Source organism: Ceratotherium simum, chromosome 10 (assembly GCF_057802395.1).
Source record: "Ceratotherium simum simum isolate JZ-2026a chromosome 10, ASM5780239v1, whole genome shotgun sequence".
In the NCBI taxonomy this organism is placed as follows: Eukaryota; Metazoa; Chordata; class Mammalia; order Perissodactyla; family Rhinocerotidae; genus Ceratotherium; species Ceratotherium simum.
The window spans coordinates 31,617,444-31,640,207 of NC_141909.1; the positions used below are offsets into that span (position 1 = coordinate 31,617,444).

General features: G+C 37.3%; 1 protein-coding gene across 4 annotated transcripts; it reads left to right on the forward strand.

Moving 5' to 3' along the window:
• The first annotated feature begins 721 nt into the window (after positions 1-721).
• On the forward strand, positions 722-22,065 carry FBXL3 (F-box and leucine rich repeat protein 3). Of its 4 annotated transcripts, none has more exons than XM_087435970.1 (5): positions 722-1,163; positions 5,332-5,674; positions 8,668-8,790; positions 11,474-11,666; positions 18,203-22,065. In XM_087435970.1, exons 2-5 carry the CDS (start codon positions 5,333-5,335, stop codon positions 18,844-18,846), a joined length of 1,302 nt encoding a protein of 433 aa, XP_087292096.1. In that variant the 5' UTR covers positions 722-1,163; position 5,332; the 3' UTR covers positions 18,847-22,065. The 4 variants fall into 4 exon arrangements, with proteins under 4 accessions (XP_087292096.1, XP_004423144.1, XP_087292097.1 ...); XM_004423087.2 differs by having other exon boundaries at positions 727-1,163; positions 11,474-11,645; XM_087435971.1 differs by having other exon boundaries at positions 1,030-1,163; positions 5,332-5,530.
• The last annotated feature ends 699 nt before the right edge of the window (positions 22,066-22,764 follow it).

The following is a 22,764-nucleotide window of genomic DNA, read 5'->3' on the forward strand; positions in this document are numbered from 1 at the left end:
TTTTGCACGTCAGGCCATTTCTAACTTTAAGAAAACCCAGTATCCAAAAATCCAAAGTTTTAAAAGTTAACTAGGTAGCAGTCACACCCAAAGATGCCTGAATGTACAAAAGGCTTCATCAGAGGTTTTCTTTTAAATAGCCATCTATTCCTTTGCACTTTCCTCAATGTGTTTCAGAAAGCTATTTACAAATTTCAGGGGTCTATCTATGTTATAATCGTGGTTTTTAAAAAGTAATAACTCCGATGATAAAAATCGTTTCTAGAAAAATTGGAAAATACAAATATTGTAAATATAAAATTCATCTGTAATCCCAGCGTTAACATTGTCACCATTCTGCTATACTTCTTCGCAGTTTTAAAAAACACCTCATGGATATATGATGTGTGTACTATCTTTTTACAGGCCGTATTTGAACTCCTTGGGTTACACGGCGTGGGCGTGGCCATCCGAGGCCGCCTCTCCGCGCGGAGGCGTGTCAGCTGTCAGCAGCTGCTGTCGATCCTTCTGCCCCTGACCCAACTGCTGGGCTACAGCAGGCGCCGGGGACACTGCTTCCTTTCTTCCTTCTGCTCCACCTCCCTAACTTTCCATTTCCAGCCGCACGTAGTCTCAGGCATCTAGCTAGCTCCAGCCCTCCCGCCTTAGGCTGCAAAACGAAAAATCCCCTAAAAGCGGCAGTCACGTCGCGGGGAGGAAGGCGGCCAACGCTCCTTCTGGAATCGGGAGGCGGAGGGCCCCAGCTGCGCCGCGCGGCGCGCGCTCCCGCGTGGGCGCGGCCCACCCTCGCTCTCCTCGGGCGCGGCGCGGCCGCGAGCCCCGGGCGCCATTTTGGACTCGGTGTGCGGGCTGAGGCGCAGGGGGCCTACGCGGTGGCCGCGGCTTCGTGAAGGAGCCCCCTGCGACGACGAGGGGTCCCGGGAGAAGGACGCAGGGACTGAGAAGGAAGCTTCCGCCTGGGCAGCCAGAGCCGCAGAGGTGGAGCCGCGTTGGCGCCCGCCCCGGGACCAGCGCCTCGGATGCGGGCGGAGCGCGGGGGGCCGCGGCGGCGCGAGCGCGACGCGGGGGGCCCCGGGGGTCTCATGTGAGAGCCGCGGGAGCAGCTGCCGCCGCCGTCCCCGGAGCCCGGGGCGGTGTGTGGGGGAAGCCGCCCCCGGCAGCAGGTAACGGCAGAGGGGCCGGGCCGGGGAGGGTCTGCCACCGTCGTGGGCAGCAGGGCGGGCCGGGGTCCTGGGGGCGCAGGGGCCGGGCTCGTGCGGGCCGCCCCTCGGGAGCGGCGGGCGGGGCGCGGCGCCGGACCTTGGAGCTGGCCTGGGGGCGTTTCCCCGCCGTGCCTGCTTCAGAACATGTCAACAAGGCGTGGGGCCGTGCGGCGACCGCGTGCCGCCGCCCGCGACACCGCCGCGCCCGGAGCCCGGCGTGTCAGCCTCGGCAGGGGCTGCTGACGGGCACCGCGGAGCTCGCGCTCTCCGGGCTCTTCCCCGCGTCGTCTGCGCCCGCGCTTCTAGCTTGAGAAGTGAGGGGCGTCAAGATGTCAAAACAGCCTGGCCAGGGTAGGGCGCCGGAGAAATGTCAGGGAAAGCCAGTCCGTGGAGGTGGCGCAGGGAGGAGGGGCCGCCCCGGCCGCGTAGGCGAGTGGAAAACTTGGTCAACTTGTGATGGGCAGCTTCGCGCCTGCTTTTGGCATGAGCGGCCGCCTCAGGTGGGGTTGCAGACGAGATCAGGCAGCAGCCTATTAAATGATTGGCTTGCATCTCCCAGCTGAGAGGGGACATTACTATTATTTTGCTGCTGCTGATGTCCAATCGAATGGCCCAGATCTTTTCATTAGAGTCTTTTTCCTATTATCCCTGAAATATTTCTGAAAATGCCATCGACTCCCAGTTATCTACAAATGACCAGTAGACAGAGTTTCACCATCACACTCTCCCTACCGTCTAGTTCTGAGAGTTAATCTCTTTCCACTGTTTTATTCTTGTATTCCAGCCAAAGAATGCATTTCAATTTTGATATTAGTCAATGCAGAGCATAAATGGAAAGGAAATGTGATGCCAAAACAGGCTTTTGAGAGCTAAGTGCAAATGGGCTTTTAAAATTACTACATACTACAGTGTACTAAAAGTGCCTAACACAATGAGGGACACACAACTAAGTGTTCTCTTCCGCTCTTCATCTGATGAGCAAGTTGACCGCGCCTTTCAGAGTGTATGGAAATGTTCAGAGTTTGTTCTGTAGTCTCTGCTCATTAATTTGCTTTTTGGCGCTTTGTAGTAATATCAGTTCTTCACCAAATGCTCTCTTGCGTCAATTACGTATATGGGGCCCAGAAAAGTTGCAGTTTAAATTAAACTGTGGGAGCCCTGAAGGGGCCTGGTTTTGGTGCTTTAAAATCCTATTGACGTTTGGTGTCCAGCTTTCTTCTCTGCACTCCTCCTGTTCAAATCTAAGAGGTGTTTTCTCTTTGACTTAATGTAAGAGATAAATAGTCCATTCTTTGCAGAATGGTGGATGCTCTGAATTATTTAATTTTCTGTACAGCAGAGCTTCATGTGTAAATATACACGATAAAATATTTTTGAAAGCAGTGTAACTTTTTGCATGAATAAATGAAATCATCTTGGAAAAAATTGACATTTAAAAATTTTATCAGGTGCCCACTTTCTGTTATTTTCATACATACGTGAGGATAATATAGAGATCATTTTTATTGGCATTTGGCCTTACATTTTTTTCTATTGCTTAATATACTATAATTCTGACATATTACAGTCATATTACATATGATAATTTACAGACTTTTGTTCAGCTATTCATAAACTAGTAAGTGCTTAAAATATACTTTGGCGATCGTATAGTCTTATATCTAGACCAAGAGATAGTATTCCTCAGTGTTGCATATTTCTTTTTAATATGTTCACTTGTTTCTCCTCTCAACTTGGAAAAGTATTGAAATATACTTTATTTAAAACAGGGTTGTAATAGACAAAAGAAAGTATCTATTGTTAGGATCAGCAAAGATAATTCTGTGAATAAGATTGTCATTTTATTTTGTTTATATGTCCATATACTCCAAAGTAAAATGAATCATTCCGTCTTTAAGTTGAATAGTTCTGGTTTTAGAAGACAATCAGCAGAAACAGGCAATCAGCCTTCTATAATAAGGAGTAGAAATTATAAAGATGGCTTCATTCTTTTTTGAATCTCTGTATCTCAAAATTCTGAGTAGTTTTAGATAATCAGAAGAGAAATTATAAGCCCTGGGTAGCAAACTCTTTGTTCTTTGACCCAAATTTTATATGCTAAAATTAAAGTAAGCCTTCAGAATAAGTTAAAGCAGAAAAATGGGTCATAATGACAGTGTTATCTCAACCTCTAGTGGGACGTTATTACTAGGAGAGATTTCTTTTTTTATATGGAAGACTGTGTTGTAGATTGTACTACCTTTTCTCTAAACACATTTTAAAAAATATATTCTTAGATTCACATGTAAGTTTTAGTCTTCCATAAAACTACCCTCTTGCTGTCACTTCTTCATTCTGTTTTCTCCCTTCCTCTCCCAATAGGATGTACATCATTTACTTCACTTAACTCACATAGTTGGAAGTAGGAGCAATGAGGAATAGGCAGTTTATTGCACATGTACTAAAACCTCCTGGGCTGATTTTAACGGCATGAAGGCCAAGGGCCTCTGCCATTCTATTTCCCTGCAGCCACCAATCCTCTTTCACAAGTTTTGCTAGCTACTGGAAAGAGAGAGTCTGCAGAGACATATCTGGTTGAGTCGTGCATGTGCACATCCTTTGTCTCACACACAAATCAGAAATTGTTATATGCTAATGTGCCAGAAGAAGGGAGTTGGAGCCACAAGCCATCGTTTTCAAAAGCTATGACTCCAAATCCAAACCACTGCCCTGCCGGAACTGCTCTCTAGAGACAAAAGAAAAGTACTGCAGGCTCTAAACTAAATAGGAGTGCTAGTGAGTGGTCTGCAGTTACCCCACTTAGTTTAGAGCCTGCACTACTTATTTTTCCAAATAACAAATCAAACCCCACCTTTTTATCTGATTATAATGTAATTCATTGACATTAAAAGAAACCTGTAAAATATAGAGAAGCATATTGGCAAAAAAAACAAAAAAATTCACCTGTAATCCCACCACTATTATGATCTCACTGTTAGGAATATAATATAATGCCACTCACTATTATAGTTACCATATTAATGTGGTAAATTTACTTTCAATGTTTGTTTCTCATACATGAGCGTGTGTTCTCGCTCGTTCTCACGCACTCACTCTCTCACACACACACTTCATTTTAAAACAAAAATAGGATCATTCTTTGCCTCTTGGTTGGTAACCTCTGTTTTTACTGTGTTGTGCACTTTAACGTCTTTAACATTGGACTGCTTTCCTATACCTGAATTCAACAATCATGTATCTCCTTTCAAAAGCCCTAATATTATTTAATTTCTTGCATGAACCCTATGTGTTATTATCCCTGTTATACAAACTGAAGCCCAGGAAGGTCCAGTAATTTGTTCAAGGCCACATAACCAGTGAGAGGTAGAGCCAGGCTTCAGACTCAGGGAGCTTGATTCCAGAGCCTATTCTCTTTAACCATACTACTGTTTTTGCAACAAAACGACTATTTTCAAAGAAACAAATGGAGTGAAGATAGCACAAATACATAGAATAGAAACATACCTATCATTCAGAAATAGAACTTTGGGAAAACATTGCAACAGCAAGAGATGTGTTGGAAGAAGAAACCACATTTCAGACCAAACAATGCTTATTTTTAAGCAGAGGTTGGGTCTGGCAGTAACACATATCACAGGCTGTTGAATGTAGAAAGATCTGTCAGCTACTTAATTCAGATCCTCTCTGGAGGTTCCTGGGACTCTGGTCTGCCTTCAGTTCAGGAACTCAAATACATATAGCAGGTATGGTTAGATGACTCTTAAGAAACCTTTAAAAAGTGTCACTGTAGATTCTCTTTTATATTCGTTTTAGTTAGTTGACTACAACTTTTGAAATATAAATTCTTTGTTTTGTTTCAAAATCATGATAAACTTTTCCCCCAAGTAGTACAGTATAAATACAAATGTTTAAAAACACTTGTATAGAATTTATAAAACAACGATTGGTCTCCAGTGGCATTTTTCATTATATTTTGTTTTGATATTTTTCTTGAATAATTGGTCCAGTTCTTCCTGCACATTTGCATTTGTATTTATAAACACATATATACACATCTCAGTGACAGAAGAATGAATTTTGAATTTATTTCTATTCAAAAATTATGAAAAAATTGCCTTTTTCTGAATAGGATGAAACGAGGAGGAAGAGATCATAATTCATCAGAAGAAGGGACTACAGAGAAATCCAAGAAACTGAGGACTACAAATGAGCATTCTCAGACTTGTGATTGGGGTAATCTCCTTCAAGACATTATTCTTCAAGTATTTAAGTATTTGCCTCTTCTTGACCGGGCTCATGCTTCACAAGTTTGCCGCAACTGGAACCAGGTATTTCACATGCCTGACTTGTGGAGATGTTTTGAATTTGAACTGAATCAGCCAGCTACATCTTATTTGAAAGCTACACATCCAGAGCTGATCAAACAGATTATTAAAAGACATTCAAACCATCTACAATATGTCAGCTTCAAGGTAATACTTTAAATCCTTCTTTTAAAAAATAAAGCATATTTAGTGGCTCTTGTGTCCTAAGCCAGTACATCTTCTCATGTCTTTAAAATAATGCTTTTTTTTTTTTTTTTTTTTTGCTGAGGAAGATTAGTCCTAAGTTAACATCTGTGCCAGTCTTCCTCTGTTTTGTATGTGGGTCGCTGCCACAGCATGGCTGATGAGTGGTGTAGGTCTGCATCCAGGATCCAAACCTGTGAACCCAGGCTGCTGAAGCGGAGCATGCCAAACATAACCACTACACCATGGGGCCAGCCCCTACAATAATGCTTTTTTAGAGGAAGTGCTTAAAGACTTAGAATTATCATATACCTTAGAAGCTGTCACAAATGATTATATTTGATCTAAATTACTCTATTTTATTATAATTATTAATAATTTCTTAGAAGAACAGAAGCAACCACTAAATAAGCATAAATCGTTGACCAGAGCTATCAGTCACATTGAATTATTGTGAACAGATTTGAGGAAAAAGAAATATACAATAAAATAAATTAAAAATGTGGAGATTTTGATTGCTATCTCTAATAGGGACGGAGTTTTGCTTATTGATGGCTTTATGATACGAGATTTTCAAAGAAAAAGGAGATATAGAAACGATGTAAAAAGTTTAGATGAATATATTTTAGAGAGAAATAGAAAAAGGTACATGGAGAATGCCAAAGAGAACTGTTTGTTTCTTTCCATTGCTAGAAAGGATGTATTGGAAATCATGCAATGATGACATAAGTCAAGTGGGGTGGCTTTTTGAGATGTCCGGAAGAGTTTAAGGAATCACGGTGGTTTGTATAAGTACAGAGGCTGGTAATGTTTGCGGGATGAATAATGGAATGTGGAAATGTTTACTAAATCCTTACCACACTTGATAATTATTGTTGAAAAGTAATGCATGAATATCTGATTTTCCTATATGTAGCAGTTGTTAAACAGATCAAGTTAAACCTAGATAAAACAATGGTTCTTAACCCAGAGTTCTTTGCCAAAACTAGTCTTTTCTGCTCCCAAGAGTACATTCCTTCTTAGATGGAGATTACCTGTTCTCCCATATGTGTGTCTGAGCAGGAGGAGAGACCTGGTGATGGGAATGGTTGGGTGTATTATGGCCTTCTTCCCAGCAAAATGCACAAAGGCACTTAAGCCACTGGGAGTAGGATTGCTAGGTTTAGCAAAGAAAAATAGAGGATACCAAGTTAAATTTGAATTTCAGATAATCAATGAATAATTTTTAGTATAAGTGTGTCCCATGTATTATTTGGGATATACTTAATTCTTATTTAATTGTATGTCCTCTATGTTATCTGGCAACTCTAACTTGCAGCAAGGGTCGGGGAATGAGGGGAGGATCCAAACAAACAAAAATCCAGGAACTTCTCATGTGTTGCCCCTCCCCCAACTCCCTGTGAAGAAAACTGAAGAGCCTTCCCTTTGGTTTCAGTCATCTTTGAGTTGGCTGAGAGTGTTCTAATGGTAAATTCTATAAAAAGATGTCTAATATGTTAATCTCGTAGGTGTAAAGACAATTCCATACAGTGGATTGGCTGGGTCACTGTTGTTCTTTTACAGCCCTGTGACACTATTCAGCTGTATCCAACTTGTATAACCCTCATAAAACCATTTGTCCTGTAAGTTTAAACATTTTTATTAGGAACTGTTTATTTTCCTGAGGAGGTAATTTCTGATTTGCAAAAAGAGCGACATCACAGGACTCTTCTGGGCCCTCCTGTTAGTATTTGTGTTTAATTCATCGCTGACTGTATGCCAAAGAGGCTTATAGTCAAAGTTATTAGTGTAGAACAGTGATTCTCAAACTATATATGAATCTGAAACACTTGAGTGCTTGTTGAGCCAAAGATTGCTGGGTCCCACCCCTAGAGTTTCTGATTCAGATGGTCTGGGTTGGGCATGAGAATTTGCATTTCTAACGAATGCCCAGGTGATGTTGATGCTGCTGGCCCAGGGACCACACTTTGAGAACCACTGGTTTAGAGAAACTTAGCCAAAAGATAATATTATAAACAGCTCTGAAACTGTAATAGAAAGCATATATCATTTTTACAACCAGCTCTTCAGAACATTTTTGGGTTAAGGTAATGTACATCAATCTGGAAATTAAAGTAATGATACTACCTTTAAATGTTCTATTTTAAGATGGTTTTTAGCCTAGGGAACAGCTTGCTTTTTGATAGTGCTGCTTATATCCTTGAGGAGTTTTTTGGCCTTACCCCAAGATATGTCTATGCAGAAGAGTGTGTAAGATATGTCTATGCAGAAGAGTGTGTAAGATATGTCTATGCAGAAGAGTGTGTAAGATATGTCTATGCAGAAGAGTGTGTAAGATATGTCTATGCAGAAGAGTGTGTAAGATATGTCTATGCAGAAGAGTGTGTAAGATATGTCTATGCAGAAGAGTGTGTAAGAGCAGCTACTTCTCATTTGGTTCAGATTTTCATGCTTGACTGGTTGGAGGCCCTCATTTTACTTCATATTCATCTTTCTATTAATAACATTAATAATGAATCCCAGGTTGTGATTCACTTGAACCTTCTGAGTAAATGTTCATTTTCTGGTGTCTTGAAATGTGTATCACAGACACTGTATTTACATGTATGATTGGATCTACTACCAAATATATAATTATTTTTCAAAGATTCTAATTTCTTGTATTCCATTCCGTTATGTAGTCAATTTGGAATAAATCAACTTAAAAGCCAAGTCCTTTCAACATTAAATATATGTCTTATCATAACGAAAGTTAAGTCTTAATAACTGGCCTTATACGTCTCCAAGGGGACTCAGAAAAGGCTGACATTGTATATCATAGTGGATTTAAAGAATAAATATTAATTCTTTAAATTATAATCTAGTAAACTAACTCTGTTTCTTCATTTTGTAAAAATTAAGATATGCACAGAGAAATGTAAATATATGCATGGGTAAATAATGTTTTCTTTTCTCAGGTGGACAGCAGCAAAGAATCAGCTGAAGCAGCTTGTGATATATTATCGCAACTCGTGAATTGCTCTTTAAAAACACTTGGACTTATTTCAACTGCTCGGCCAAGCTTTATGGATTTACCCAAGGTATCTGCTGGTTTTGTTTTATTAGCTCTTACTGAGAAATTCAGTGAAACCCTACCCATTTCCTGTACTGAGAAAGTGTAAGAAAAGTAGTACATATAATGGAAAGCCAGTTACTGTTTAGAATGTTAAGCAATAGGATTTTTTTAAAAGCTTTTCCTTTTTTTCATCACCTTGTGCTTCTTCATGGGTAAGGTTAAAGAGTGAATGAATTTGCAGAGGATTCTATAGGAAGTACTAAAAGAGACTAAGTAAAATGGAGAAATAGGCATATTAGGGAAAAAAGATATGAAGATGCTCTTTTTTAGACTTTCAGAGCAGATTGGTGAAATTATAATCAAAGAAAAGTAGACAGTGCCAGTATTGAGAGCAGATATTGCTTACTTATGAAATATTTTGTTAAGTGTGTAAAGATTTATTCTTGAGGAAAGTTAGTATCAGTATAGCTTGGATTAATTTACAGGTTTTATTTAAAGAACACATTTTTTTTGGTGAAGAGTTAACTATTTATATTCATTTGTATGTTCTAACATGATCCTGCATGTATAGAGAGAGTCTCTCTCTTACTATTGTCTTAAAATAGAAAAATAAGAAGTGTGCATTTTTAGAAAGCCAACTAATAAAGGCCCCTGAGTATGTTAGCCAACGTTCCGTAGGTTAGTATCCAACGATAATTTGAAAGTTTCTCTCAGAGTACACCACAAACTAAAATATAGACCCCCTTTAAACACCTAACAGTTTAATCTACTAGGATGATTCAGGAAAAAATATTACAAAATTGAGTGTATATTATACCCCAAGTGGTTCAATGGAATATCAGTAACAAATGTATCACCAGTTAATTTCAAAGTCAATTGATTTTTAAAAAGGTTTATTAAATATGTACATTTGAGATAAAATGAGATAAAATGTTTTCCTCATGTGTAAAATAAGGGAAATAGGCAAGAGAATCTCTGTTCATTTCAATATAAGATCCTAAGTACATGAGTTAGATCACCGTTATTCTCAAACTTAATGTGCATAAAAATCATCTGAGGAACTTCTAAATTTTGGATTATTATCCCTATTCCAAATTTCCCCTTCCTAAGAGCAGTCCAGGTGATTCTGATGATGGTTCAAGGACTTCACTCTAAGAAGCACTGAGTTACATGGTATAGTAGCACCTTGTTCAAGCTTCACATGGGAAATGAAATGTTCTGAATTGATTTTCTATGTACATACCATAATTAAAAAACAAATATACATACAGTATATATAAAACATTCCATATTAAAAGGTATGTTGAGCATAATTTAATTTCCTTTTTTTTCTTACTACTCAGGATTATCATTATGCATATCTAATATGAGTACTAATATGTAGTAGTTTTGTCTTTGGGAACTATTGATGTATCTAGGACTACTTCCTTATTAAATGGGCATAGGATGCTTATACTGTTTTTCTTCTTTCCTATTACGGCTTTTGTAGAAGATTGAAATAGGGTGTTGCTATATCTTGGAAATCCTGGGGGAACTCAAGAGAACATGAAAGAAGTGTATTTGAGCAGAGCTAAATCTAAGGGAAATGGAAAAAAGAAGGCAGTGATGCAGTCATGAGTATGCTAATGAATAAATATGATTGTACAAGATATAATTGTTTGATATGAAAATATTAGGAGAAAGATGTTAACATTTAAGTAGTTAAACAGTTACTTAATCAAAATTTAAGTAGTTAAGCCATTATTTAATCACAGTAGGGAAAAGTTAGGGAATGTGACCAAAAAGATAATATTTCATTATATTTTCTTGGCTATTAGCCTGCCCTTTTCACTTCTGTAGTGAATTTATAAAGCTAAGTGGAGGGTGAGATTGGTTATGTAGAGGAATGTGTTGGCACATGTATTGGCCTCTCTTTCCTTACTCTCCTGGATTCTTTGTCTGTTGACTATGGCTTAGCTCGGATTCAAAGTTGCATACTTTAACCATGTTTTAATTCCTGATTCCCTAAAGTGGTTCCTTTAGGTCAGATTCTGTGTCCAACAGATACTTATATGGATATGATAAATAGAATGATACTAATTGGTACATTCGTGGAAAAAATACATTAAAATAAAATAGGCTTGAAAATATTATAGATAATATAACATTTAAAGGAGTTTTAAATTTGGAATTTTACTTAGGTATGGTTTTGAATATTTCAGAATCGAATTTTATATGATCTTCCATATTCCAAATGAGTTTTTCATAGCTTCTGAGTTGATTGTTATTTTAACTTTTAATGATTATGCTAATAGTTATTTCTATTTTTAATGGTCATTACTGTCAGACCAGGAATAATGCATTTCTCTGTTATAAAACACTAGAGTAGAGTTTCCAGATAAGATGATGTGAAGTGTCTGAAAGGTATTCTCATCCTGGATTCCAGAATTCCTCCTTTTACTTAGCAGTGATTGTTGTGATTTAGAAACACTCATCCTGAGGCTTGAAATCTTTTTTTTCCTTCAGGTAAAAAGGCTCTTCTTAAAGATGGCAGATAGTCACCTCTATTTTTAACCATACTCCCAACAACAGAGTGAAGGGATGCTACCCCTAAAATAGTTAGGAAATACGTCATTAGGGTTCATATGAACCATATGTGTATTATATGAAAACCCCTCAATTCTCATTTGTAAAAACTGAAACAGTGTTTTAATTTTTTTGCTTTGCAGTCTCACTTTATCTCTGCACTGACGGTTGTGTTTGTAAACTCCAAATCCTTGTCCTCGCTTAAGATAGATGATACCCCAGTAGACGACCCATCCCTCAAAGTACTAGTGGCCAACAACAGTGATACACTCAAGCTGCTAAAAATGAGCAGTTGTCCTCACGTCTCTCCAGCAGGTATATTGTGTTTGTTGCCAGGTAACATTTTAGTAAAATGTATTGATGTGTTTATCAAATTAAGAAAAACTTTGATTATTAACCTATACATGAGTTAATATGATTATTTCATCTCTTTTGCATAAAAATCTTTTTAATGTCATAATACAATAGCATAAATTCTGTAGCATTCCTAGCCTAGATGCTTACTTTCAACTTATTTTCTAATCTTATTTGGCAGTTTGTGTCCAACCTGTGCTAGAAAATGGATAAATTAAGAAAAGGAAAGGAAAGGACAATCTGAGGTCTGCCTGAGGTACCCCTTTGGGTAAAACAGAATTTTCTCTAATTGTAGTTGAGTTAACAGGGTAGGTTTTGAGTCAGAGCAATCTCATAATTGCTTTCCTTCTTACTATGTAGAGAGAGAAGAGTTGTGCTGAAGTTGTTGCCTTCATCTTTTGCAAGATAATGCTTTCCCTAAGTTGAGTTTTGGAGCCGAGAGCCCACCAAATGTGGGAATAGCATTATAAAAGCTCTGTCCAATTTTCCTTGTATAGAATTTTCTAAGCATCACTGCATTATTCAGTTTAACATCATTGAAATTCCAAATGGTTTGTATTGTAAAGTAAGTCTAAACCCACACTTCGTATTACTCTCTGACGCTTCACACCTGACTCATCCTCCCACTATTGACATCCTTCCCAATCCTGTGGCTATGTTACTTGGGAAACCTGTTTTTAAGGGACAATGTTAAATCCTTGATCTCTTTATAGAACACTTCCCACTTTCTTGCCGTAACTAAAGCCTGGCCTTCCCCCCGGAGTGATTCCCTCTTGGATGGAGATTACTTGCTCATTCTCCCCTGTCTCCTACATGGAGGGTCTTCGTAATGGGAATGGCTAGCTCTATTGCAGTATTTTCGTAACTTCTTGTGCCACCACTGAAGGTGATAATCTAAATAAAATAGAAGTTAAGAAGAATGGGCTTTGGCAATTACTTCTTATATAACCTTGGTCACATTTTACTATCTACTGTATAGGTTTGCTATGAGAGTAAGGTCCATACTTCATAGCTTCACAGTATATGACGTCCTTTGTATCCTGACCTCTACCTGTCTCTTTAATCTTGTTTGCTGCTCACTCGTGTGCAGCTTGTACTTGAGCCCTACATACCTATAGTTCTTTGTACCTTTGTGGTCAGTGCACTGTACCTTGTGGAATACCTTTTTATTTTTCTACTTCTTCTTCTAGCTAACTCCAGCCCAGCCTTCACTGTTCAGCTCAGGTGTTGCAGTTTTGTTCCTGTTTCCTCCTCCTCTCTGGTTTAGATCCCCCACCGGTTTTTCCATAGCACTCTGAACATAACTTGTAGCAGTTACCACACTGTATGAGACCTTTGGGTCTCTGGTTTCTCTGTGAGACTGTGAGCTCATTGTTCTCTTTATCCTGGTACATCCCATGTTCACTTATTTTTATTAAACATACACATCAGTTCGGATAGTATAGTATAAGCTTGCTTGGTCTTACCTAATGGCTTTTGGACTAGCTTTTCAGGAAGGGAAGGGAAGAGAAAGAGCACTTGTAAGACTTTTTAATTTAAGAGTTTAACTATAAAATATTTTAATTTAAAATTTAACGTATTTGCCTATTTTCTTTCTATCCATATTTGGACAGTTTCTTTCTCCAAGTTAAAATTAAGGACTATTTTCTATTCTTTCTTCACTGAACATTTTATCAGACTTTTTTCCCATTTCATATAGTCCTTATAATTGTATGTTACTGGACTTCTAGGCACCATTTGACAGTAGTAACTGTTGTCTCTTTCATATCTTACTCATGCTTTTCTTCCTTCCTCTCTGATTGTTCCTTCTCTGTTTCCTTTGCTGGTTTCTCTTTCCATTCTTTATATTTTGATGTTTCACTGTGTTCTGTACTGGGTCCCTTTCTGTTTTACTCTGTAAACTCTGGGCTGTGTCATCATCATCTATGGCTTGAGTTATGTTCTTTATGTTAATATCTCTCACTTTCAGTGTCTCTGGAACTCCAGAGCTATGTCTTGAGCTGCCAATGGCCCAGTGCCTCTAGAATGTCTCACTGGTACTTTAGACTAATGAACTTCTTTTTCCCCATCCAAATCTCTTGCTTTTCCCTTTTTACTATCTTAGTGAATGGCACCATCCATCTAGTTGTCAGGGACCTGGCAGACATCGTTGATTCCTCCTACCCTTACTTTCTACCTCCCTTCAGTCACTGAGGTTTGGTGACTCTGTCATTGAAATTTGCCTTGAATCTCTATGCTATGGACTGAGTGTGTCTTCCCCTCCCTCCCACCCCCATTCATATGTTGAAGGCCTAATCCCCAATGTTATGGTATTTGGAGGTAATTAGGTCATGTGGGTGGAGCCCTCATAAATGGGATTAGTGCTTTTATAAGAAGAGACAGGAGAGAGATGATCTTTCTTTGAGCCATGTGAAGACACAGTGAGAAGGTAGCCATCTACAAACCAGGAAGAGTTCTGGTTCTCACCAGAACCCAACCATGCTAGCACTCTTATTTTGGACTTCCAGCCTCGAGAAGTATGAGAAATAAATGATTATCGTGTAGGCCACCCAGTCTGTATGTTCTGTTAAGCAGCCAGGACAGACTAAGACCACTCTACCTTTCTTGTTGTCCACTCTTACTACTCTAGTCCAGGCCTCCATAATCTTTGTGCAGTACCCTCTTAACTGATTTCCTAACTTGCATCCTTGCTCTTCTCTAATCTCATTTCCATGCTACAGCCAGAGTAATCTTTATAAAATATAAATCTGATTTTTTTTCCTCCAGCTTCCTTCAAAACTTCTCACTATGCTTTAGGTAAGATCCAAATTCCTTACCGATGCTGACAAGGTTCCATATGATCTGCCTTGCCTTGCCTATCTATTGGGCTTCATCTTTCAAGATATTCTCTTACTTGCACACTCTGTGTTCAGCTCCCTTCAGTTCTTAGAACACTTGTGTTTTCTTCCATGTCTGGGTGTTCACAAAGGATGTACTGTTCACTTTGCTTCTTCACTTGCTTTTTGCCCTAGCTTAATCCTTCTAATTCTTATGTCTCACTGTATTAGTTCTGGGAAATCTTCCCTGATTCCCTTGTTATGACTCCCAGAGCATTCTTCTTTAATTATCTGCTGCCTTCCATTAGGATAAGGATGTCTTGTTCCTGTTGTATCTTTACCATCCTAGCACCAATGCTTGACATATAAGACACTCATTAATTATCAGCTAAACTAATGATCATTTAGTTACTTAGTATTCTATCTTTTTAATAAGCCAACATTTGTCTTACAGTTCTTTGAAGGTTGGACACTTAACTGGTTTCCACATTTTTGCTGTAATTAAAAAAATGAACTATTTTGGCACATAGCAGTTTGCTTCTATTAATTTCTTCCTTAGGGACAAATTATTAAGAAGTGGAAGAGCTAAGTCAGAGGGTCCAGATCTTTTTTATGCTTCTTGCTGTGTTTTTTTCCAAATGAGTTGTATGAATTTATAATGTCACCAACAATGGATTTCTATACCAGCTTTGTAACAGCTTTAATTAAGGTATAATTCATGTACCATACAGTTCACAATTTATTGGCTTTTAGTATATTGACAGAGCAGTGCATCCATCACTACAATCAATTTTAGAACATTATTATTAATTATCCCAAAAAAGAAACCACATACCTCTTAGTTGTCACCTCCTCAAAAACCCTCATCTCAACCAGCCCTAGGCAACCACTAATTTACTTTCTGTCTCTAAATATGCCTATTCTGGACATTTCATGTAAATGGAATCACACTATATGTGGGCCTTTGTGACTGGCTTCTTTCACTTAACGTGATATTTTCAAGGTTCATCCATGTTGTAGCATGTGTCAGTATTTCATCGTGTGGATATACCACATTTATCTGTTGATCAGTTGATGGGTATTTGGGTTGTTAGCACTTTTTGACTATTATGAATAATGCTGCTATGAAAATTTATATACAAGTTTTTGTGGGGGCATATAGTTTAATTTCTCTTGAGGATATACCTAGGAGTGGAATTGTTGAATCATATAGTAACTCTGTTTAACCATTTGAGGAACTGCCAGACTGTTTTCCAAAGCAGCTGCACCATTTTACATTTCCAGTAGCAGGTTGTGTGAGGGTTCCAACTTTTCCACATCCTCACCAACACTTATTATCTGTCTTTTTGATTATAGCCATCCTAGTGGATGTGAACTGGTATCTCATTGTGGTTTTGATTTGTATTTTCTTGATGACTCAAATGTCTTTCCATGTGCTTATTGATCATTTGTATATCTTCTTTGGAGAGATGTCTATTCAGATCCCTCACTTATGTTTTAATTAGGTTGTCTTTTTGTTAATTGAGTTGTAATAGTTTACTAGTTTTATCTTTATCACTATTTTGTGTTAAGTATTTAAACACTTGTAACTATGTATTAGTTTTCTATTGCTGCATAACTAATAACTGCAAATTTAGCAGCTTAAACCAACACCCATTTATTAGCTCCACAGTTCTGTAGGCCAGAGCTATAGGGCGTGGCTCAGCTGGCTTCCCTGCTTGGCCAGAGAAACTGAATCTCTCTGAATTCCTCTTCTGCAACCAGCCAGAGAAAATTTGACTTTTAAAGGGCTCATGCGATTAGATTAGAACTACCTGGATAATGTTATTTTAAAGCCAACTGTGCCATATAACATAACATAACAATCATGGGAGTGATATCACATTCACAGATTCTGGGAATTAGGGTGTGAAATCTTGGGAACTACTTTTAGAATTATGCCTGACACAGCTGCTTTAATAGTTATTAAGTGATATCTCAAAGTTTCCTTTATTGGCATCTTTGGTTACCATTTCCCATGTGTTTGTTTTCTTTTTATATCAGGCTTTATGAGGTTGCAAAGAACAGAGATGTGCTCAGGTTACCTTGGGTGATCAGGGTTCATACCTTGTGGAGAACAGAAACTTTGCAGTAGCTGAGTAGTGAAGCACAGATATCTTTTACTCCCTCTTCTGGTGACTCTGTTAGACTGATGATTCTGTTTCTCTCTTCACTGATTCTGTTGCCTATATTCTCCTCCCACTACTATAAAGCTTTTGGCTTATTGGTGGCCTCTGTCTTGTCACTTCTTAAGCAGAAGTTAAGCTCATGAACTTAAGAGTCATGCAGTCTGTGTTTGAATCCCAGCTTTGCTATCTTTAGCTAGCTGCCTCAACTTAAATATAGAAATAATACTTATTTTTCTAAATTTATTTGAGTATTTGTGGGATAACATATGTAGTGTCTGACATACTTGTACAATAAATAGTAGATAATATGATGTGTGTTTTATTGTTCCTATCCTTGTTTCCAAACACAAGAAGGAAATGGTTTGTGGGTCATTTATCAAGTACTATAGGGTGTCCCTTTGGGGCAGAGTTGTTAGACTAGGCCACTTCAGAGATCAGATATTGACCTTTGGTAAAGTCATCTGCTAGGGGTTTTGGGCAGTTTTGAAGCATAGCGCCCTAAGTATAGGGAACCATTTAAGGAACTGCTTTCTGTGTGAGAGCTTTAAAAGTCATCATGTGGGCCGGCCCCGTGGCTTAGGGGTTAAGTGCGTGCGCTCCGCTACTGGCGGCCCAGGTTTGGATCCCAGGCGTGCACTGACGCACTGTTTGACGGGCCGTGCTGAGGCGGCGTCCACATACAGCAACTAGCAGGATGTGCAGCTATGACATACAACTATCTACTGGGGCTTTGGGGAGAAAAAGGGGAAGAAAAAAAGGAAGAGGATTGGCAATAGATGTTAGCTCAGGGCTGGTCTTCCTCAGCAAAAAGAGGAGGATTGGCATGGATGTTAGCTCAGGGCTGATCTTCCTCATCAAAAAAAAAAAAAATGTCATTATGTATATTTCCATTAATGTGAATTGGTTAGTTATCTTTTCACTCATTTATCTAGTGGCATCTTGGTATTTTTTTCTTAGAAATTTGACAAGCAAACTCTTTTTTGTTTATTTGATTAAAATCTTTTTATTTTTCAAATGTTTTATTTAGTTACATCAATCATATTTTATCTGGTTTTACCTTATCTTGCTTTTTTTATTAGGTTTAGGTTTTGAATTTCAAAAAATGTCCTATGGCCTCTGTTGCAATGATCATTTAATTTTTCTTGCTTAAACTGTAAGTTTACTGTTAGTAATCAGTTTTTTAAAAAAATAGGACACTGTCCGTACATTACTGGAATAAACTTTACTGTCACGGTGTATTTTAAAATGACATAGTTGTTTATTAATAATTTACGATTTTTCTGAGTTCATTTCTTCTTAAGGTATTGGATTTAGAATTGGTCTCATTTTCTTATAGACAAAATTAGTAATAGATTTTTAAATGTTTGTGACTTCCTGTTCCGTTCAACCATACAACTGAATTTTAAATTGTATAGTTTTATGGTAAGGGAAATATGGTAAAATTTTATTGTGGGACATGTACTTGATTAAATTTTTGAACAGATGATGAACTTGTACAAAAATTTGTAAATAATTAGGTCTTTTTTCTTCCAAGGTATCCTTTGTGTGGCTGACCAATGTCATGGCTTACGTGAACTGGCCCTGAATTACCACTTGTTAAGTGATGAATTGCTGCTTGCTTTATCTTCTGAAAAACACGTTCGATTAGAACATTTGCGTATTGATGTAGTCAGTGAGAATCCTGGACAGACACACTTTCATACTATTCAGAAGAGCAGCTGGGATGCTTTCATCAGACATTCACCTAAAGTGAACTTAGTGATGTATTTTTTTTTATATGAAGAGGAATTTGATCCATTCTTTCGGTATGAAATACCTGCTACTCATCTTTATTTCGGAAGATCAGTAAGCAAAGATGTGCTTGGCCGAGTGGGAATGACCTGCCCTCGACTAGTTGAACTAGTAGTGTGTGCTAATGGATTACGGCCACTTGATGAAGAGTTAATTCGCATTGCAGAACGTTGCAAAAATTTGTCAGCTATTGGACTAGGGGAATGTGAAGTCTCATGTAGTGCCTTTGTTGAGTTTGTGAAGATGTGTGGTGGCCGCCTGTCTCAATTATCCATTATGGAAGAAGTATTAATTCCTGACCAAAAGTATAGTCTGGAGCAGATTCATTGGGAAGTGTCCAAGCATCTTGGTAGGGTGTGGTTTCCAGACATGATGCCCACTTGGTAAAGACTGAATGATGTAGGGCATGATGAATAGCACCTTAACTTTAAGCATATTGTATTATAATACAAGTTTTATTTCCTGTAGTTCTGATGTAATTCTACTATTTTGTGGCATGGAAATTTGATATCTGCATTGAGTATATAAGGACTGTTTGTTGGAGGACCCATGGACCAGTTTTGGTCAGAAAACTTCATCTGTTTCTTTACCCTAATAGCAATCAAATGTCAGAAATTTTTTTTTAAAATGTGGTTCAGATCTGAAAGTAATAACCAGTTATAAAGAGTAAACATTTTACAATCTGAAGGAAACAAAACCTATATATTATAATATTCAAGAAGTGAATACTAACAGATTTTCCAAAATGTTCTCTATGCATTTTTTAAAAAATGTGAACTTGACATTTAGTTAGGGTCTTCAGTTATACTTACACCTGTTATAAGGTGTTTAATATAGCTCAGGAAAGTGAGCACTTTGTGAGAAAAATGTAGGATATATTGTATCTAATGAAAGAGATTGGTTGAATGTTCTCAAATGTTACAGAGCTATTTAAAGAGGTATATATAGGTAATTGGAACACTTAGAAAACTGATAAAATTGTCACACAGTGGTTAGGATAGAAGGATAATAAACAGAGCCAAGATGAAATTAAAAGAAAATAAATGGAATAGAAGGGAGGCAGCATTTAGCTTTGTATAAACTCTTAGGTCTGCTCTATAATCTGCTAAACCATATAATTCTTTTCTGTGATATGTTACTGTGCATGTGGCACTTGAGGCATCATGTGTAAAGGAAGGAATGCTTTACCAGTTCTTGGTTTTGTTCGTCTTTGTTTAAACTAGTTTTGAAATATTATACAGTAATTGAAATGAAAAGCTTATCTATTTAAAAAAGCCAAATTGAAATAAAGGTAGAACTTCAAAATGTTTATAAATTGTTTCCATGAAAGAATATTACTCTCTAGTGAATTTTAGTGATGGCTTATTTTTCCATTTTGGAATTATATCGTTATGTAAGTAGAATTTTCAAAATCATAAAAGGAGCACCAGTGTACAGTTCAGCATAAAGAGCAAATTTAAGAGATATATTTAAATTCATAATCGTATTTTTGAGTAAATATTGCTCAGTGGGCTGGAAAATTTTAATAGAAAAATGTTTGCAATTTTGTGATTGTTAATTTGGTTAAACTGATATATTATTTAAGTTAGGTAGCATTTTTATCACTTTCATATGAATAAAGGTAATCCATACATTGTAGAATCTGTAAAAATGTTGTTTTGGGCTACATTTAGTTTTTTAGATATTATATAAACTTTGATTCTGAGCACTAGTGCTAGTAGATCCTACCATCCTAAGGGGAATTAGAAGTGATTTACCCCCAATGGAATATATTAATGCTTGAAACTTGGAGAAAGCATCTCCGTAGTTATGGAAGCTAACAGTTTTACAAATCTAATCTATTTTTAAAATAGGTTAGCTTCCTAAGAATAAAGTAAAATGTGATTTTCTACATAATTTATGCTTTTCAAAAGTGATGGTATTCTGGCCACATATAAATGAGAAGAGGAAAGGCTGATCCAGACTTGGAAATGAAAAGCAATTATTGTAATATTTTCCCATCTTACTAAATAGTAAAAAGCTTCGATTGTGCAAGAAATACCTGTGTTAGTGGATATAGCTCTTTTTCCTTGAATAACTTTGGAAAATGGATTTGACAGTACATAATCAGTTCTACTAACCAAAGCTTTATTGGGAAGTTTACTTTTTGTACAAATTGAATTATATAATGCTTGAAATACTTTGTCACTTTATAAGCAAAATACATAGCACTTAATTTGTTTATACTGTAAAGTATATGTTAAATGCTTTTATCAATTTCAGAATAAAGATAGTTACTAAGGCTTTTGTGTTATTACAGTTCTTAAAAACTACACTAACATATACTTATTTGATTTTAAAACAAGTTAAATTTACAAATTTATGGTTTTAGTTTCAAATCTATATTTGATGGATATAATGCTTAATAATAAATAATGTTTCTGGTAGAGTGGCTTTTTTGAAGATACAAGATTAGGCAAATGGAATCTATTCTTGAAATAAGCTCTGATGCCTGAAGTGATTAATTTAGGAAATAAAAAATCGACCATGAAATGTAAATTTATTTTTCAGATTTTATAAAGAAAATGGTTCAATTAAAAATAAGGAATAGGTTCTTTCTGCATTTAGAATAAGAATTTATAAAACAGATTATTTAGAAATAGAATTCTTAGGGTCGAACTCAGCTAGCCTTTTTAGAGAGAAATGTCTTTATATATAAATATATCCATACACTAAGAAGAGTTTTTAAACTATTGAAATTATTTTCATCTCCTGTCTTAACAGCTTCCAGAAAAGAACTTCAATTTACCTTGATAATGTGGACTGAAATTTTAACAATATTATCAGAAAAACACAGGCATGATTGAAGATTAAATCAATTTACTGCATTCAAATAATTTTTTATATTTATGGAAAAGCTTAGGATTAGAAGGGAGAGTTGGTGTAAAGAAGGCTCAGGCCTGAACTAGGTCCTTCAAGAAGCTATAATTAGGGGCTGGCCCTGTGGCTTAGCGGTTAAGTGCGCGCGCTCTGCTGCTGGGCAGCTCGGGTTTGGATCCTGGGCGCACACCGATGCACTGCTTCTCCAGCCATGCTGAGGCTGCGTCCCACATACAGCAACTAGAAGGATGTGCAGCTATGACATACAACTATCTACTGGGGCTTTCGGGGGGAAAAAAGGAGGAGGATTGGCAATAGATGTTAGCTCAGAGCCAGTCTTCCTCAGCAAAAAGAGGAGGATTAGCATGGATGTTAGCGCAGGGCTGATCTTCCTCACAAAAAAAAAAAAAAAAGACATATCATATGATACCTAAAAAAGACACAAAACCTTTGACTCCGAAAGTGAATTAAGAGCTTATCCTTAGAATAATCAGTCCAATAAAAGAAAGAATATATGATTAATAGCCTATCTTGTTTTAAACGGGAGAGAAAACAGAGGAAAGTTTGAGGAGCCAAAAGCTACTTGGACAACAAAGGGTAAATATGAGGAAGATGCTGGAAACAAACTGGCCAGCCCATTTGCCTTTGGCTGTGAACAGGGTAAAGCATGTGTGTGGTTTTGGAACATTGCTTTGTATAACATGCCAGTAATTTTTCTAAAAAAATAAAGTCATCTTCTTAAAGGAACTATAGTCTCAGAAAATTCATTAAATGCCACCAGAGCAGATTATAAAACTGGATAAAACTTCCTAAGACTTTTGCTTTTTTTTTTGTGATTTCTAAGGAGCCAATATTGATGATTGAGGTTTCCAAATATTTCAAGTTTAGTAGTTATTTTCACCTTTTGACCATTTAACTGTACCTACAGAAATATATTTGATGACACTTTGTGAGTATACTTACTTACCTAATACTGAGCCAGAATTAATGAGTGAGGATATATTTATTCTAAAGCCCTAATATACCTCAAACTTTAACAACAGCGTTTCTCTTAGAAATAGAGGAAATTTTATACATTTACAACTTAAATTAACAGAAAAATAGAAATCATATTTAAGTTATACAGTAGTTCAAAGGGCAGCAAAATTTAATTGGCAAATTCCTGCCTGGCCTTGTTTTGTTTTCCCAACTGCCATTTTCAAAGCAGCTTTGTTCCTGAATGATTCATCTCTACTCCAAAGCCATACTTCATCTTGTAAGTAAGTACAGTTGACAGGTTTGATAAATTCTTAAGAAGTACTTATATGAATGCTGTGCTCATGTGCTACAGTCATCTGAGTCTCTGTTACCTTCACAGAATCTCTTCATTTATTAATATTCTCAGGAACAATGAAAAATCTTGAATGCTTTTTAAACGTAACTATTAGAATCTTGCTTTAAAATTCA